The sequence below is a fragment of the Sturnira hondurensis genome, unplaced genomic scaffold (assembly GCF_014824575.4).
Source record: "Sturnira hondurensis isolate 20B ecotype Veracruz unplaced genomic scaffold, ASM1482457v3 Scaffold0020793, whole genome shotgun sequence".
NCBI lineage: Eukaryota > Metazoa > Chordata > Mammalia > Chiroptera > Phyllostomidae > Sturnira > Sturnira hondurensis.
Genome location: NW_028093424.1, coordinates 63,517 through 80,515, shown reverse-complemented (window position 1 = coordinate 80,515; position 16,999 = coordinate 63,517). Strand labels below are relative to the sequence as shown.

The 16,999-nt window shown below is 40.8% G+C and overlaps 1 protein-coding gene across 2 annotated transcripts in view; it reads left to right on the top strand.

Moving 5' to 3' along the window:
* Positions 1 to 16,999, top strand: part of PSPH (phosphoserine phosphatase) — a 29,169-nt gene that overhangs the window by 2,807 nt on the left and 9,363 nt on the right. Inside the window, exons 2-3 of one of the 2 annotated variants that reach the window (XM_037030671.1) lie at positions 68 to 69; positions 4,781 to 4,911. Coding sequence is in view for 1 of the 2 variants with exons in the window: in XM_037030670.1 (XP_036886565.1) it covers positions 4,781 to 4,911 (131 nt within the window). In the remaining variant the exon portion in view is untranslated. The remainder of the gene's footprint in view (positions 1 to 67; positions 70 to 4,780; positions 4,912 to 16,999) is intronic. The other variant, XM_037030670.1, reaches the window with a different exon arrangement.

Here is a 16,999-nt window from a genome sequence, read left to right as displayed (position 1 = left end):
TCACAATTGGCTGAGATCAATTGGCAGCTTTAGACAACTTTTATGAATGCCCAATCATTGGACTTAGATGTCCGAGGCATTTATTTTTTTTTTTACCTTTTCAGACTTTATTTTATTATTTACTTTTATTGAGCTATAATTGACACACGAGTATTATATCAGTTTCAGGTGTACAACATACTGATTTGATATTTGTACATGTTGCAAAATGATCACCACAACAAACATCTGTCACTACAGTTACAATTTTTTTCTCTAATGAGAACTTTGATGATCTACTTTTTTTAGCAACTTTCAAATATGCAACACAGTATTAACTATAGTCACTTTAATGCCCATTACTGTAAGATAATAGAAAATATATATTAGTCTCTACCTGTGGTTCCTGGAACAGACCCCCTAAAACCACTGTAATTCCCTAAGTGATAAGAAAACTAGAGCCCTGGCCGGGTATCTCAGTTGGCTAGAGCATCCGCCATCCTATATGCCAAGGTTGTGGATTTGATCCCAGTCGGTGCACGTACAAGAATCAACCAATGAATGCATAAATAATCGGAGAAACAAACCGATGTTTCTCTCTCTCTGTGTCTCTCTTCTTTCCCCTCTCTTTCTCCAAAACATCAATAAATGCAATTTTTAAAAGAAGAGCACTGGGAACATCTCTTGTTCTAGTGTTGGTTTTTAACCTCTGTTCCTGACAGAGAGCTCCTGAAACCCTTGGAATTTTGTGGGTGGTAGGAGTGTTAAAGACCAAGCTGAGATTAGAAGTTTGGGATTTTCAGCCACTTCTCATTCTCATGAGAAGGGAGGAGGGATGAAAATGGAGTTAACAACCAATCACGCCTATGTGATGAAGAAAGACTCCATAAAAATCCTTGAAATTCAGGGTTTGGAGAGCTCCCAGGTTGGTGAACACATCCACACTGGGAGGGTGATAGATCCCAAATTAGAGGGTGATAGACCACACTGGGAGGGTGATAGACAGAAACTCCTGTGCTTGGAACCCTCCCAGACCTCGCATGTGCACGGGCAGTTTTGTGGGACTGAGTCCTTAACCTGAAGGATCTGATGCCTCAGGCAGATAGCGTCAGAATTGAGTTAAATTATATGACATCCAGCTGGTGGAGCAGCAAATTGTCTGATGTGGGGAAAAACCTCCACATTTGGTGACTTAGAAAAGATAGAAATGTGAAGAAGGCAATTCTTCACTCCATTTACTCCCCAGAATTAACTACTATTGAGTCTGGTATATACCCTTTTATAAACATATCTAGACATATAACCATATACTGCATATGTATGTAGACATACACTGAATTTTCTTTGTTCAAAAACAGAAATCATGCCCTGGCTGGTGTAGCTCAGTGGACTGAGCATGGGCCTATGAACCAAAGAATCACAGTTCAATTTCCAGTCAGGGCACATGTCTGGGTTGCAGGCCATTTCCCAGCAGGGATGCACAAGATGCAACCGTACATTGATATTTCTTTCCCTCTCTCCTCCCTTCCCCTCTAAACATAAATAAATAAAATCTTTAAAAAAACAGAAACCAAACTCTATATATCATTCTGCGACCTGCTTTATTCACATATCATGGACATATTTCCATGGTGTGGCTCATGTTGAACACCATTGTTTATGTTAAATTGTATTTTCTCTTTAACCGTATTCTTTTAAAACATTTGATATTTCATTGTATAGGTATTGTATATATTGATATAAACTATTACATGTGTTAGAGCATAGTCTATATACTACACACAGATACAAAAAGAAATCTCCATACCTACTGCCTTCAAACAAAGGAATGTCATCAACACCATGAGAAAGCGCTTTACAGAACCTGCTCCCAGTCTCATTTCCTCTCCTGTCCCCAGAGGCTCACATCTACCATCCTGAATTTTATGTTGGGAGTTATCTTTTATGATATTAAATTATATTCTCTTTTTTGAAGGATTTTATTTATTTATTTTTAGAGAAAGGGGAAGAGAGGGAGAGAAACATGGATGCCAGAGAGAAACATTAATCAGTTGCCTCTCCTACGTGCCCTACGGGGACGGAACATGCAACCCAGGCATATGCCCCGATGGGGAGTCCAACTGGCAACTTTTCGATTTGTGGGACAACATCCAACCAAACTGAGCCATACCAGTCAGGGTGATACTTCCTTTTTTTAAGTTTTTGGTTAAGGATCATTTCTATATGTGAACTTTCTATATGTGACTCCTGGTCCTCCTGTACAAGTTTCTTTTGAATACATCTCTATGGTGGTATTGCTGTGTTATAGAAAACGTGCATGTTCAGCGTTAAGTGTGTTTTCTAAAGTAATTGTTGTAAACAGTTTTATTTAGATTTAAATTTATTAGATTTAAAAAAGATTGTATTTATTTTTGAGGGAGAGAAACATCAATGTGGAAGAGAAACATCAATTGCTTGCCTCTCACATGCCTCCAGCCAGGGGCCTGGCCCACAACCCAGGCACATGACCTGACCAGAAATCAAACTGGCGACCTTTTGGTTTGCAGGCTGGCACTCAATCCACTGCTCCACACTAGCCAGGGTGATGAACTACTATATTTTAGAAGACTATTTTATTAGCACTGAATTATTTGAAAGAAAAACAGTACTTGGTTCTAACATAGTTAATTATTAGAAAACTTGTTAGCTTATAAAAATGCGATCTATGGAAAACCTTACAGGAACAGTTGTATTACCTGCATTACTTTTTAATGACCAATTATGATTAAAGCTTTGCAAAAGATTTCGTTAATGTTTTTATTATTACTTAGTTATTCTATACTGTATTTGGTTTATGTTTGCTACTTACCATTATGGTTTGCTACTTACCATTTGCTACTTACCATTATGCTACTTACCATTTGGTTTATGTTCTACTTACCAGAAGAACAACAATGAAGCACATCATGATCTATTTATATTTTTATCCCTTGTCTGGCGAGAGTACTCCCTCATTGTTACATGTACCTGTGACCACCCATTAGCTTCTTCCGGACTTTATTTTTAACTTTAGAAACATGTCTTTTAAGTTTTTATTTTATTTTTTAAAGATTTTATTTATTTATTTTTAGAGAGAAGGGAAGGGAGGGGGAAGGAGAGGGAGAGAAACACTGATGTGTGGTTGCCCCTCATGCACCCCCTACTGGGGAGCTGGCTTGCAACACAGGCATGTGTCCTGACGGGGAATCAAACAGACAACTCTTTGGTTCAGCACTCAATCCACTGAGCCACAGCAGCTAGGGCTGTATTTTATTTTTTAAAGTACTTTATTGTTATTCTATTATAGTTGTCCCAATTTCCCCTTCTTTGCCCTCCTCTGCCCAGCCCAGCCCCCTCCCACAGTCGTTCCCCACCCTGTTGTCCATGTCTGTGGGTCACTAATGTATTGTGTGCTCTAGCTAAACAGTGCCTACAACACTGCCATCTCCTGTCCATGAATGTTAATACAGGTGTGAATGTGAGGTAGGGCCTATGAGCAGTTGACTTATTTTATTCATTGTAAATATTTATTTGAAACCTATTTAATATTACACATCTATGAAATAGAAATAATTGCAGAAATGAACTCCTCTACTCTTTCACATTTATTGTACTTGGGTTTCTTTTCCTCTTTAAATAAATTCTCAGTTGACATTTATATTTATATACAAGTATGTGGTGTTTAACTTCTTGTTTGCTTTATTAGACTTGTTTCTAATTACCACAAAACATAAATAGGTTTTTACTAGATTGTTACTTTAAACCCCCTTATTTTGCCTACCCCCCCAGTAATTATATAATAATTTACCTCATATTTCGAAACATCAAAAGTCCTTCTCTGCATCTTTCCTCAGAACCACTTCTGGCATATCTGGGAGAAATCAAGCCGTGTGTGCCCCAAACCTGCAACCATTTTCTTACTGGTGAAATCTGAGAATATGGTACTTAAAAGGCACATCCGAATAGAACTGTGGTTTTTGAGGAGTTCTGTAGCAAAGGGCCAGGGGTAAACATGTGACCAAGCATTTTGCTCCCGCAATTGCATGCCGTCTGCCTGAGTGACCATCTGGGGGAGAAGCTACAGAGCTGACTGTCAGCATCTGAGGTTTCAAAGTGTGTTTAGGGTGGGACTTCACTGCTCAGTTCCAGACAGATGTACTCAAAGGTGAATGTTTGGGGGCAGTTTTACTTATTGTAGTATCAACATAAAAGCAGCTGGGCAAGTGACAGCTAGAAGAAAACAAGATGACAAAAAAAGGAAGAAAGAAAAAAGGGGTGCAAAGACTTACTTTGTCACTCATCGTTTTCTGTATTTTAGTTGAGAATATAAATGGTTCCAAACATTCTCTTGGGACCTACATTCTTACAAGAGCATAATGTCAAAACAGGCCCCTTAGAGGCGTTTGTTAATCGCAAAGACAGTGAAAAGGTCCCTCGTTTCTCTCACATACCCTTATCCCCAAGTGGTGATGACCGTGGGAAGTGCTTCTGAAGGTCGTGTGCTCTTTCGCGCCACCTCTGTAGAGTGGAGGTGATGCGCCTTTTTAGCAAAGCCTCCGCCGCCTAGCAGTGCAGGTCTTGGTCGGAGGGGCTGAGCCCGGAGAAGGAGGAGGGGCGGGCTCCGGGAGCCCTCCCTGGGGGCGGGGCCACGGGCTTCTTCCCAGCTGGGCTCTGCAGTTCTCAGTTTAGTTAAAGCACTTGCAGAGCAGACCAGAAACCACTACACTTAGCAGCAGATCTCTGGTGGTTGTTGGATGAAGAAAGGCTCTGCCAGTCTGCATAGGTCACCTCCCTCGGAACTGCGCGCCTGAACGCGACTGAACCAGCCCTCAGCCTCTGCAACAGTCGGAAGGTTCCAGCCGCGGGAGTCCTGAAGGCGGCGGCGGCCCAGGAAGCAGCAGCAGCAGCACCAGGGTGAGCCTGGGCATGTGTTTATCACTTCGTGTGGCCAGCTTTCTGATTTACCCGACTGCCTTTTCCACATCCAGGGCCTCTGTGATTCTACATTTATTTTTCTTTATCGGGATAGATAAAATATTTCCTGGGATTTCAAGGTTTTCATCAATTTACTTTTATGTACTTTTGGCGTGTTTTATCCCACCTCTGCCTGTTAACAAACTGCATGAATGAATGATGCAATCCTGCATGGGGGAATCATCAATGCAAGACCAGGAAAATCTCCAAAATTTAGAGTTGCAGTGTCTGACTTTGTCACCTTCTTTCCCATTAGAATTAGAAGTTTAAATAAGTGATTCCTAGATACATTGTTGTATTTGTAGAGAAACAGCTTCAGGCTGAGAATTAAATGATTCTTTTATTCATAAACTTATTTACTCTATTTTCCTTATGTGACTTGCACATTATGGTTATTCTTCTCCTGTGTCATATTTGACCGGTATTGGAATGAGGATCAGAAAAGAAAATAATGAAATCCAAGATTTCTGTATTTATTACAACTGCCTGATAAGTTTTCGTTATAATAGTGATCATGGTCCTGTCACTTTCATTGTTGAAACAAAGTAGTCAGTTGGCATGCATTAAGGTTTTAAATAATTTGATACATGCCTAATAACTTTTTGAAAAGTATATATATATATGTATATATATATATATATATATATATATATATATATATATTTTAGAGAGAGGGGAAGGGAGGGAGAAAGAGAGGGAGACAAACATCCAGGTGACAGAGAAACATCCATGGGTTGCCTCTCCTCCCAGCCCTGACAAGGATGAACCCACAACCCAGGTATGTGCCCTGATTAGAAATGGAACCCAGCGACCTTTCACTTTGCCGGACCATGCCCAACCATGCCCAACTGAGCCACACCTTCCAGGGCCTAATAACTTTTTAAAGCTAACATTTGATTGATATATAATTTCAGGCAATAATACACACCCATTTTAAGTGTACGTTTTGATGAATTTTGACAATTTTGTGCATACTTAGTCACCACCACAATAGACTACTTCCATTACCCCTGAAATTTTCCCAGGGCCTCTTTGCCCTCCAGTCCCCCCATCACTAGCTCTACTGACCTGGTTTTTGTCTTTCATACAATGCATTTGTTTTCATTTTCTGAGTTTTCATATAAATGGAATCATATTTCTACTTATCTTTAAAATATTTTATTTTTTATTTTCAATTTAGAGAGAGGGGAAAGGAGGGAGAAAGAGAGGGTGAGAGAGAGAGACGTCCGACTGGCTGCCTTCCAGACCTGTGCCAGGGGACTGAGCCTGAAACCCAGGACTGTGCCCTGACCTGTAATCAAACTTGTGACCTTTCAGTTCATGGGAGGAAGCCTGACCAACTGAGCCACACAGGCCAGGGCTGGAATCATATTTTTTTTATTTTTTAAATATTTATCCACTTTATAGCATGCAATTCATTTTATAGCATGCATCAGTAATTAATTCCTTTTTATTGCTGAGTAGTGTTCCTTTGTGGGGATATACCACAATTTGTGTATACATCTATCTACTGATGGACATTCTAGTTCCTATCGCAGATATAGCTGCTATGAATATGTTTTCATTTCTCTTGGGTAAATCTCCCAGAATGAGGTTGCTGAGTCTTATGGTAATTGTATGTTTAACTTTGTAAGACACTGCCAAAATGTTTTTACCATTTTTCATCCCCACCAGCAATGTATAAGAGTTCTAATTATTCCATGTCCTCTCCAATACTTGGTATTGTCAGTCTTTTTTTATTTTAATTGTTCTTCTTTTGAGTTTATTTGCATTATCTGTCTTCTTTTTAGAAATGTCTATTTAGCCCTGGCTCGTTTGGCTCAGTGAATTGAGTGCTGGCCTGCAAACCAGAGGGTCATGGGTTTGATTCCCAGTCAGGGCACGTGCTTGGGTTGTGGACCAGGTCCCCAGTAGGGAGCATGTGAGAGGGTTGCCATGTGAGAGGCAACCCCACATTGATATTTCTCTCCCTCTCTCTCCTTCCCTTCCCCTCTCTTTAAAAATAAATAAATAAATAAATAAGAAATGTTTATTCAACTCTTTTGCTCAGTTTTTAATGATGGTTTTTTTTGGTCTTATTATTGAGCTGTACGACTTCTTTGTTCTGGACAAGCTCATTGTTAAATATATGTCCTGTGAATATTTGTTTTTCCCATTCTGTGGCTTGCCTTTTCTTTCTTTCTTTTCCATAATGGTATCTTTTGAAGGGCAGAAGCTTTTCATTTTGATGAAGTCCTATCACTTTTTCCTTTTATTATGCATGCTCTTAGGGTTTTGTTTAAGAAAATTTTGCTTACCTCAAGGTTGTTATATTAACTGTTGCTTTTATTTTTATTTTAAGTTTTAAGTTCAGTTTTACTCCTACCAGAAAATGAAACAGATGTATTACATCGTATTTTCACAAATCTCTTGGCATTTCATATGTGCATGCTTCCCTCTGCCTGGAGACAAGTAGTTCCTAGGCCACGATGCTGCCCTATATGGATTCGCCAGCCCTTTGTTTTAAAACTTTAAAAAAATATTCAATTACACTTGACATACACTATTATATTAGTTTTGGGTGTACAACATATTGACTTACAAAGTAATCACCCCAATAAGTCTAGTACCCATCTGACACCATACATAATTATTACAATATTATTGACTATATTCCCTATGTTGTACTTTACATTTCTGCAACTTTTTAAAAAAATATTTTATTTATCTTTAGATAGAGGGGAAGGGAAGGAGAAAGAGGGAGAGAATCATTAATGTGTGGTTGCCTCTCACCTGCCCCCTACTGGGGACCATGCCCACAACCCAGGCATGTGCCCTGACTGGGAATTGAACCAGCGCCCCTTTGGTTCGCACGCTGGCACTCAGTCCACTGAGCCACACCAGCCGGGGCAACTGTGACTATTTTTGTAACTGACAATTTGTACATATTAATCTTTTCCTCTCTTTTACCCATCCTGTCAACCCTTCTCCCAGCTGGCAACCATCAATTTGTTCTCTGTATCTATGCATTTGTTTCTGTTTTGTTGGTTGGTTTATTTTGTGTTTTAGATTCTCCTTATAAGTGAAATCATATGGTATTTGTATTTCTCTGTTTGACTTATTTCAGTTAGCATAATACGCCTCTAGGTCCATCCATATGGTTGCAAATGGCAAGATTTCTTTCTTTTTGTGGTTGAGTAATATTCCATTGTATATGTGCACTGCATCTTTAACCATTCATCTATACATGGTCACCGAGGTTGCTTCCATATCTTGCCTATTGTAAACAGTGGTGCACTGACACAGAGGTGCATATCTTTTTAAATTAGTATTTTGGATTTCTTTGGAAATACCCAGGAGTGGAATTGCTGGGTCATGTGGTAGTTCTATTTTTAATTTTTTGAAGAACCTCCACACTGTTTTCCATAGTGGCTGTACCAGTTTACAAGCCCACCAACAGTGCATGAGGATTCTGTTTTCTCCACATCCTTGCCAACAATTACTTGCTGATTTATTGATGACAGCCATTCTGACAGGTGTGAGGTGGTATGTCATTGTAGTTTTCATTTGCATTTCTCTGATAATTAGTGACATTGAGTATCTTTTCATCTGTCTGTTGGCCATCCTATTTCCTCTTTGGAGCAATGTCTATTCAGTTTCTGTTATTTTAAAAGTATATTTTACTGATTATGCTATCGAAGTTGTCCCACTTTCCCCCTCTCCTTTATTGCCCTTTGCCTTGCACCCCTCTCACCAGTATTCCTACCCTCACGCCTTAGTTCATGTCCATGGGTCACGCATGTAAGTTTTTTGGCTTTCCGTTTCCCCTTGTCTATTTTGTACCTACTATTTATGCTTCTTATTCCCTGTGCCTTTTCCCCCATTCTCCCCACTTTCTCTCCTGCTGATAACCCTCCATGTGATTTCCATTTCTGTGATTCTATTCCTGTTCTAGTTGTTTGCTTAGTTTGTTTTTGTTTCTGTTTTTTTAGGTTCAGATATTGATAGTTGTGAGTTTGTTGTCACTTTACTGTTCATATTTTTATCTTCTTTTTCTTAGATAAGGCCCTTTAACATTTCATATAATATGGCTTTGTGATGATGAACTCCTTTAACTTGACCTTATCTAGGAAGCACTTTATCTGCCCTTCCCTTCTAAATTATAGCTTTGCTGGATAGAGTAATCTTGGATGTAGGTCCTTGCCTTTCATGACTTCGAACACTTCTTTCCAGCCTCTTCTTGCCTCTAAGGTTTCTTTAGAAAAATTAGCGATAATCTTATAGAACTCCTTTATAGGTAACTGTCTCCTTTTGTCTTGCTGCTTTTAAGATTCTTTCCTCTTTAATCTTGGGTAATGTAATTATGATGTGCCTTGGTGTGTGCTTCCTTGGGTCCAACTTTTTTGGACTCTCCGAGATACTTTGCCTCCCTAAAGTCTGTTTCTTTTATCACCGTGGGGAAGTTCTCCTTCACTATTTGTTCAAATAAGTTTTCAATTTCTTGCTCTTCCTCTTCTCTTTCTGGCACCCCCATGATTTGGATGTTGGAACATTTAAAGATGTCCTGGAGGTTCCTAAGCCTCTCCTCATTTTTTTTTGACTTTTTCATTTTTCATTCTGTTCTGATTGAATATTTATTTCCTCCTTCTGCTACAAACTATTGATTTGAGTCCTAGTTTCCTTCCCTTCACTGTTGGTTTCCTGTGTATTTTTCTTTATTTCACTTTGCATAGCCTTCACTTCTTCCTCCATTTTGTGACCATACTCCATCATTTCAGTGAGCATCCTGATCACTAGTGTTTTGAACTCCACATCTCATAGGTTGCCTGTTTCCTTGTTGCAAAGTTCTTTTTCTGGAGTTTTGATCTATTCTTTCATTTGGGCCATATTTCTTTGTCCCGGTGTACCTGTTACATCGTAAGGGGTAGAACTAGGGCAGAGTAACCCACTTAGAGAGGGGAAGGGAGGGGGAAAGAGAAGGACAGAAACATCAATGTGTGGTTGCCTCATGTGCACCCCTTACCTTACCAGGGACCTGGCCCTCAACCCAGGCATGTGTCCTAGACTGGGAATTGAACCAGCAACCCTTTGATTTGCAGGCCGACACTCAATCCCTGAGCCATAATAGCTGGTATGGCTCAGCCTTCTTTTCTTGTTTTAAAGATCCCATTTGTTTATCGTTACAGAGAGGGGAAGGAAGGCAGAAAGAGAGGGAGAGAAACATGGACGTGCAAGAGAAACATTGATTGGTTGCCTCTTCCATACACCTTAACCAGGGACCGATCCTGTGACCCAAGCATGTGCCCTGACTGGGAATTGAACTTGGGACCTTTTGCTTTGCAGTATGATGCCCAAGCAACTGAGCCTCATTGGCCAGGGCTGAGATTTTTTTCTGTTTGTTTTTAGTGTATAGAAATGCATCTGATGTTTGAATGTTAATTTTGTATCCTGCTACTTTGCTAAACTCATTTATCAGTTTTAATAGTTGTTTGGTGGAATCGTTAGAGTTTTCTACATATAATACCATCTACAAATAATGACAATTTTATTTCTTTCTTCCCAATATGGATGCTTTTTATTTCTTTTACTTGTCTGATTGTTGTGGCTAGGACTTACAATACTATGTTGAGTAAAAGTGGTGAAAGTGGAATCCTTGACCTGTTCCTGATCTTAGAGAAAAAACTTTTAGCTCTTCACCATTGAGTATGATGTTAGCTGTAGGTTTGTCATACGGCTTTTATTGTGTTGGGATGTGTTCCGTCTATTCCCACTTTGCTGAGATTTTTTATCATGAATGTATGTTGGATTTTTAAAAAGATTTTGTTTATTTATTTTTAGGGAGAGGGGAAGGGAAGGAAAAGAGAGGGAGAGAAACATCAATGTGTGGCTGCCTCTCCTGTGCCCCCTATTGGGGTCCTGGCCTGAAACCCGGTCATGTGCCCTAGACTTTGGAATTGAACTGGCAGCCCTTCAGTTCGCAGGCCCATGCTCAATCCACTGAGCTATGCCAGCCAGGGCAGATGTTGGATTTTTAAGTGCTTATTTTGCATCTATTGATATGATCATATGATTATTCGTTATTCATTTTTATGTGGTTTACCATGTTAATTGATTTGCAGATATTTAACCAACTTTGCATCTTGGGAATAAATTCCACTTGATCATGGGTGTATGATCTTTTTAATGTATTGCTGGATTTAATTTGATAATATTTCGTTGAAGATTTTTGTTTCTATGTTTATCTGGGGTATTGGTCTCTAATTTTTTTTGTAGTGTCCTTTTCTGGTTTTGGTAGGTGGTACTGTTGGCCTTGTAAAATTATTTTGAGAGTGTTCCATCCTCTTCAATTTTTTGGACTAGTTTGAGAGGGATAGATGTCAACTCTTCTTTGGATTTTTGGTAAAATTCATCTGTGAAGCCTTTGTTCCAGGGCTGGGTTGGCAGAGGGCTCACAAAATAACAATGGCACCTGCCCTGGCTGGGTAACTCAGTTGTTTAGAACATTGTCCTGATATGTCAAGGTTGTGGGTTCGATCCCTGGTCAGGGTGTATGTAAGAGTCAACCACTGAATGCATAAATAAGTGCATTCATTGGTTGACTCTTAAATAAGTGAAACAACAGATTGATGATTTTTCTCTCTCTCTCTAAAGTAAATAAATAAATAAAAACAAAAGGACAATTGCACCTGCCAGCACTCTGTCACAGGAGAGAGCTGCCCTGACCCTTGTTTCTTAAGTTCTTTTCCTGACATTCGTTAATTCAGTCCCTCTGCCTTTGTCCCCAGTACTTTTCAAGCTGCTGGCCCAGCGTTGGAGCCCAGAGTGAGTGAGTTTGTGAGTGGGTTTGTGTGTGGTCCCTGCGTGGGGGTTGGGACCTCTGCTTCCCCTCCACAGCCCTAATATCCCTCCTGATTCTTAGCCGTGGGTGTGAGAGCAACTCATTTCTCGTCTCTGCTTTTCCTACCAGTGTGAATGAGGCTTCTTCTTTATAGCCTTAATTATAGAAATTCTGTTCAGCTAGCCTTCAAGTGGTTCTCAGTGATGATTTAGTTGTATAATTTAGTTGTAATTCTGATGTTGCAGGAGAAGGTGAGCACGACATTTACCTACTCCGCCACTTTGGTCAGAAGCTGTCAACAGACATTTATTTTCTCACAGTTTCTGTGGGTCAAACATCTGGGAGCAGTTTAGCTGGATGGTTCTGGCTTAGGGTCTCTTAAGAGGGTGTAGTTGGTCAAGGTCAACTTATTTGAAAGCTCTATTAGGGAGGATCGGCTTCCTAGCCCATTCACATGTCACTGGCAAGATTCAGTTCCTTGAGGGTTGTTGGACTGAGGCCTGGGTTCCTCGCTGGCTGTTTGCTGGAGGCGCCTCAGTTGTGCCGCAGGTGCCTGTCCTTAGGGTAGCTGCCTACACAGCATCTGCCTTCCCTCAGAGCAAAGTGGGAGGAGGAGCGGAGGCTAAATAGAAGCCACTATGTTTTACTTTATTTTTAGGTTAGCTCACTTAGAAAACAAACAAACAGACCACTTTTATTTCAAAAGAATTTGAAGTGGTTATGGATTCACAGGAGTTTGCAAAGAAATATACAGGGATGTCTCACATGCTCCTCTTTCCCCCATGTCCCTTCCCCTGAGGCCAGTAGCCCAAGTGACTGATGTTGGGACAACCCATAGAATTTCAGATATCACAGTTGTATATGCACTTGTTTATGTCACAGTCTGATCTAGCAAGCAATGTCCCACCACTGCCACCTCATTCTAGTCACTGGAAAAAAGCCACTAAATCCAGTTTATAATCAAAAATGGGGTTACAGAAGGGTCCGAATTCCAGGAGCTGTGGTGGAGGCTGCCTACCACAGTCACCACATTTTTCTCCTACATTTGAGAAGTTTTATGTGTTGTAGCTTTTATTTTATTTTGAGTTAGGCCTTGTTTTATTTTGAGTTAATTTTTGGCATTGGAAATCTATGAATTCAAAGATTTCTGTATTTTATTACAGCAACCAGGTAGGATTTCAATATAATAATGATTATAGTCCTGTTATTTCCATGTTCATGAAAACTAGAAGGGACTTTTTAAATTTTCAAATGATTTAATACGTGCCCAATTAAAACAAAAGTTAAGCAGCAATGTATGAATTCCAAATTAGAAGGGAAATATGGCAGGCCTTTGTAATTCACTAGGGCACAGGTGGCAAACTCGAGGCCCACAGGCTGAATCTGGCCGTCCGTCTTGTTTTATCCGCCTGGCACCTTGTTTCGATGAACTGTTAAGGAGTAGTTACAGTTATACAGTCCTAAAATTACATTCGGCCCTTTGAAGGCAACCACGAGCCTGATGTGGCCCCCGGTGAAAATGAGTTTGACACCCCTGAACTATTGTCTTTTAGATGTAAATGGTGTCAAAGAATGAGTAAACTATACTTAAAAAGGAAATTTGAGATATTACTTTGGTTGTCCAGCCATTCCAGGCAGGAGGCCTTCTCTTAGGCTTAGCAGCTCTGGGAGAGGCTTCCGGGGCTGCAGCTCTCCCCTGCAGCAGGGGAGTAGGATTCAGAACTCCCAGAGAGGCCAGTGGTGCTGAGCAGAACGAGAGAAGAAGTGTGAGACTTGCACCCCCAGCTACTGGGCTCTTCCTCCTTCGGAAGAAAGAGTACTGCCCCGTGTGACTTGGGTGAGCGGAGGGGTACACTGGACCCTTCTTGAGTTCTACATTTGAATCTTGTGAATGATTTGTGTCCATTCTGGCTCTCTTCCTTCTCAACCTCACCTTTGCTTTTCCTTGCCTGTTGTTGTTAACCATTTCTGTTACCCTTTGTTTTGAACTTTTATCCACATCTATTGACAGTTTTAATTATGAGGACTGTAATTCAAGTGGTTGGCTCTGTTCCCTTGTGTTCTGGCAGCAGGACTCTTGTCTGACTGTTCTTGGAATGCTGTTGACTTTGTGTCCTCCCTGGAAGACAGCAGGGGGTGTTGGGCAGAGTCGGTGACCCTGTCCACCTCTCCGTGTTTGCGTTTTGTTCTCCCGGTGGACCCTCTCTCCCTTCTCCTCTCCTGGGGACCCTGCTCATCAGGTGTAGGTAATTTCCTGTCAGACCTGAAGCTTCTGCAGAGTCAGAGCTACGGAATAGAATGTTTAACTGCTCTTTAGTGGTAGAAGGAGGCAGAAGTCAAGCGCGTCCCAAAGGAGGCGGCCATGGGAAACGCTGCATCAGACGCCCTGTGCCAGTCCTAGGGGGAGGGAGAGTGAAGTCAGTCTCTGTCTTTGTAGTCACGGGTCTGGACCTTGGTGTTCATTTCCTAGGACTTAGTTTCTAGGCTCTTCTTACTCTTGCAGAATTCATGGGATCTCTCTGAAAGGAATTTGTCATCAGAACTTTGGGCTGCATTTTTATTGGGGAATGAAGCAGGAAGAGGAGAGTGTCTCCTGGGAATCCAGCACTGGAGAAACATGAGTCGAATTTGTCTTGTTTTGTGTTTATTATATGTTTGTCTATCAGTTAGCAGTCTACTCTTTACCTAAATTTTAAAAGTTGTCTGCTCTAACTGATGTGCTATGCCTAAAATCTCAGGTTCCCCAGAGAATAGCTGCTCTTTTTTCTTTTATCCTAAAACATAGTATATGTTGGAACCCTAATCCTAGTTACAGAGAGTAATTTGGACTCTGATCCAGAAGCCCTCAGGCTCCATTTGCTCATTGTTTCAACTGCCTAAAGGGCCCAGGTGGAGTCCAGCTAAGCCTAGAAAGCTTTGTTCTTTCAGCTGTGCTTGACCTCCACAGTCTCTAACCAGCTTGTGTTTGTTTTCATACGGGCCAAGGTGAGAGGTCACTCCTAACTGGAGGGGAAGTTGGTGCAAGTTTTCCAGATGCCACTTGTAAAATGCATCGATGGAGAAGTTGAAAGAGAGTTTTCTTGGGTGAGCAGTTTTTTCCCCTTCTTTAAAATTAGACCTCCTAAGGCTGGCCCTGAAGAGAAACATGCTTTTGTACTTTTAGAGCTGGGGGGAGAGAAGGAGTTGTCACTGGTGGCTTTTTTATCAGTTGGCCTCTGCTTTCCCTACATGACCAGAAGCTCCAGGGGGCTGGGGTCCTATTCTGAGCCGCAGAAGACAGTGGTCCAGTGGTCAGGACTGGGCCTGGAAGCTGCCATGGCTGAGCTCAGACCCTCCCATCAGGATTTCTTTCACCCCTATTCCTGTCCTGAAGGGCCATATATGAGGGACTCAGAGTTCATTCTCCAGAAATGATTTTTCTTGGTATGAAATTCTAATATATACAATTTTCTTCGAAGCAACTGGATTTAACTCAGCAGATTCTGCCCCCACCCCAAGCTATGAGAATTTTCAGTAAGTATGAATTATGAGTCACTCATGGTGGAGATAATGAAAAAAGAGGGACACAGAAGTGAACAAGGAGGCAGAGCACTTGACAGGACAGGTTGGAAAGTGGACCAGAGCCAGAAGGGCAGTGTATGGGCCGTGGAGAGGGTGGAATGTGGAGCCCCTTGGGTTTCCTGGCTTGGTGAGAATTTGACAGCTTGCGAAACCTGTCTGTTTGCTGGTCTCCTGAAGACTGTGGAGACCTTCCTCTTTCACTGTTAGGGAATCATCGCCCATTGTGTTGTACAGTTAGCAGAATTCTGAATTTGGTCTGAATTCTTGATGAAAATTTTTGATGTTTCCTGGGTTCACCTAAGGTTCTTATCAATGTTTAGCCTTATTTAGCTCTGCTTAATTCACCCACGTCTTTCATGCTGTCTCTGTGCATTTGAGGTCCAAGGTTTAGTTTTTAGCCATCACTTAGGAGCTGTGTGACTTCAGATAAAGCATTTAACTTCCTTGTACCTCTGTTAGTTTAGTTAATCTCAGAAATGGACACATTAATGCTATTCCTATAGAAAGGCATGGGACCCGGCCCAGATGACGGCTTTAAAGTTTCTTCCAACTTCAGCAGACATGATATTGATTCTGTGTAGGCATTATTGCTGCTTAAGGATCATATTTATTTATCTTTAGAGAGATGGGAAGGGAGGGAGAAAGAGAGGAAGAGGAACATCGATGTGTAAGAGATAGATCATGCCCCCAACTGCAACCCAGGCATGTGCCCTGACTGGGAACCGAACCAGTGACCTTTAGGTTTTCAGGCTGGTGTTCAATCCACTGAGCCACACTAGCCAGGGCATAAGGACTTTAATTACAGGCTGTAATAGCACACTTCACTGGAATCGTTTTATTGAGAATAATATTCAATTCTGTGTTGATTTCTCAAAAACTGCTTAGATTCAAATCTATCTAATTCACAAAACATTTACTTAACACCTGGGTGCTAGAAACAAAAATAGATAATTCAGTCAAGGTCCTTATCCTGAAGGAAGTAAGAGAGAAATGGGAGTGATTAATTAATTAATTTTGGGCGGGAAAAGGGGAGGAAGGGGATAGTGTAGTATAGGGAAGGTCATTTAATCTACACCTTAAAGAATACGTAGGAATTTGCCCATTAGACTTGAGGGATTGGGTGATTTCAGGCAGAGAGACCAGCATCTGCAAAAGCATAGAGGAATAATAAACCATGACATATTTGAGGAACAGGAAGCCTTTTGTATTTCTTGAACAAAAGGGTTGTGTCCATGTGTGTATTTGGGGGGAGGGGTGAAGAACAATGTGGAATAGATCAGTGTAATGGATAGACTCCAAATCTCAAAGGGCATAAATGAATTGAATGAATAACAGAGACTTTTTATTAATTTGTATTCTAATGATGGGGAATGGATTAGCAAGAGCATCACAACGTTTTATGTGATGTCTTAACCTGATTTGATTCTAAAATCCTCAGCAGCCAGACCTGAATACAGGGAAGTATAGTAGTATTATAATGCAAATGCCCATGTTAAAAAATAGTCCTTTTTAGAAATATAGACTGAAATATTTTTATATGAGATGATATAATTTACTTTGAGATAATAAGGGCAGGTGGATGTGTGAGGGTGTGATATTGTGATTTACATTTGTAGTAAGAAACAAATGTTTGGTCTTTGTCAGTTTTCC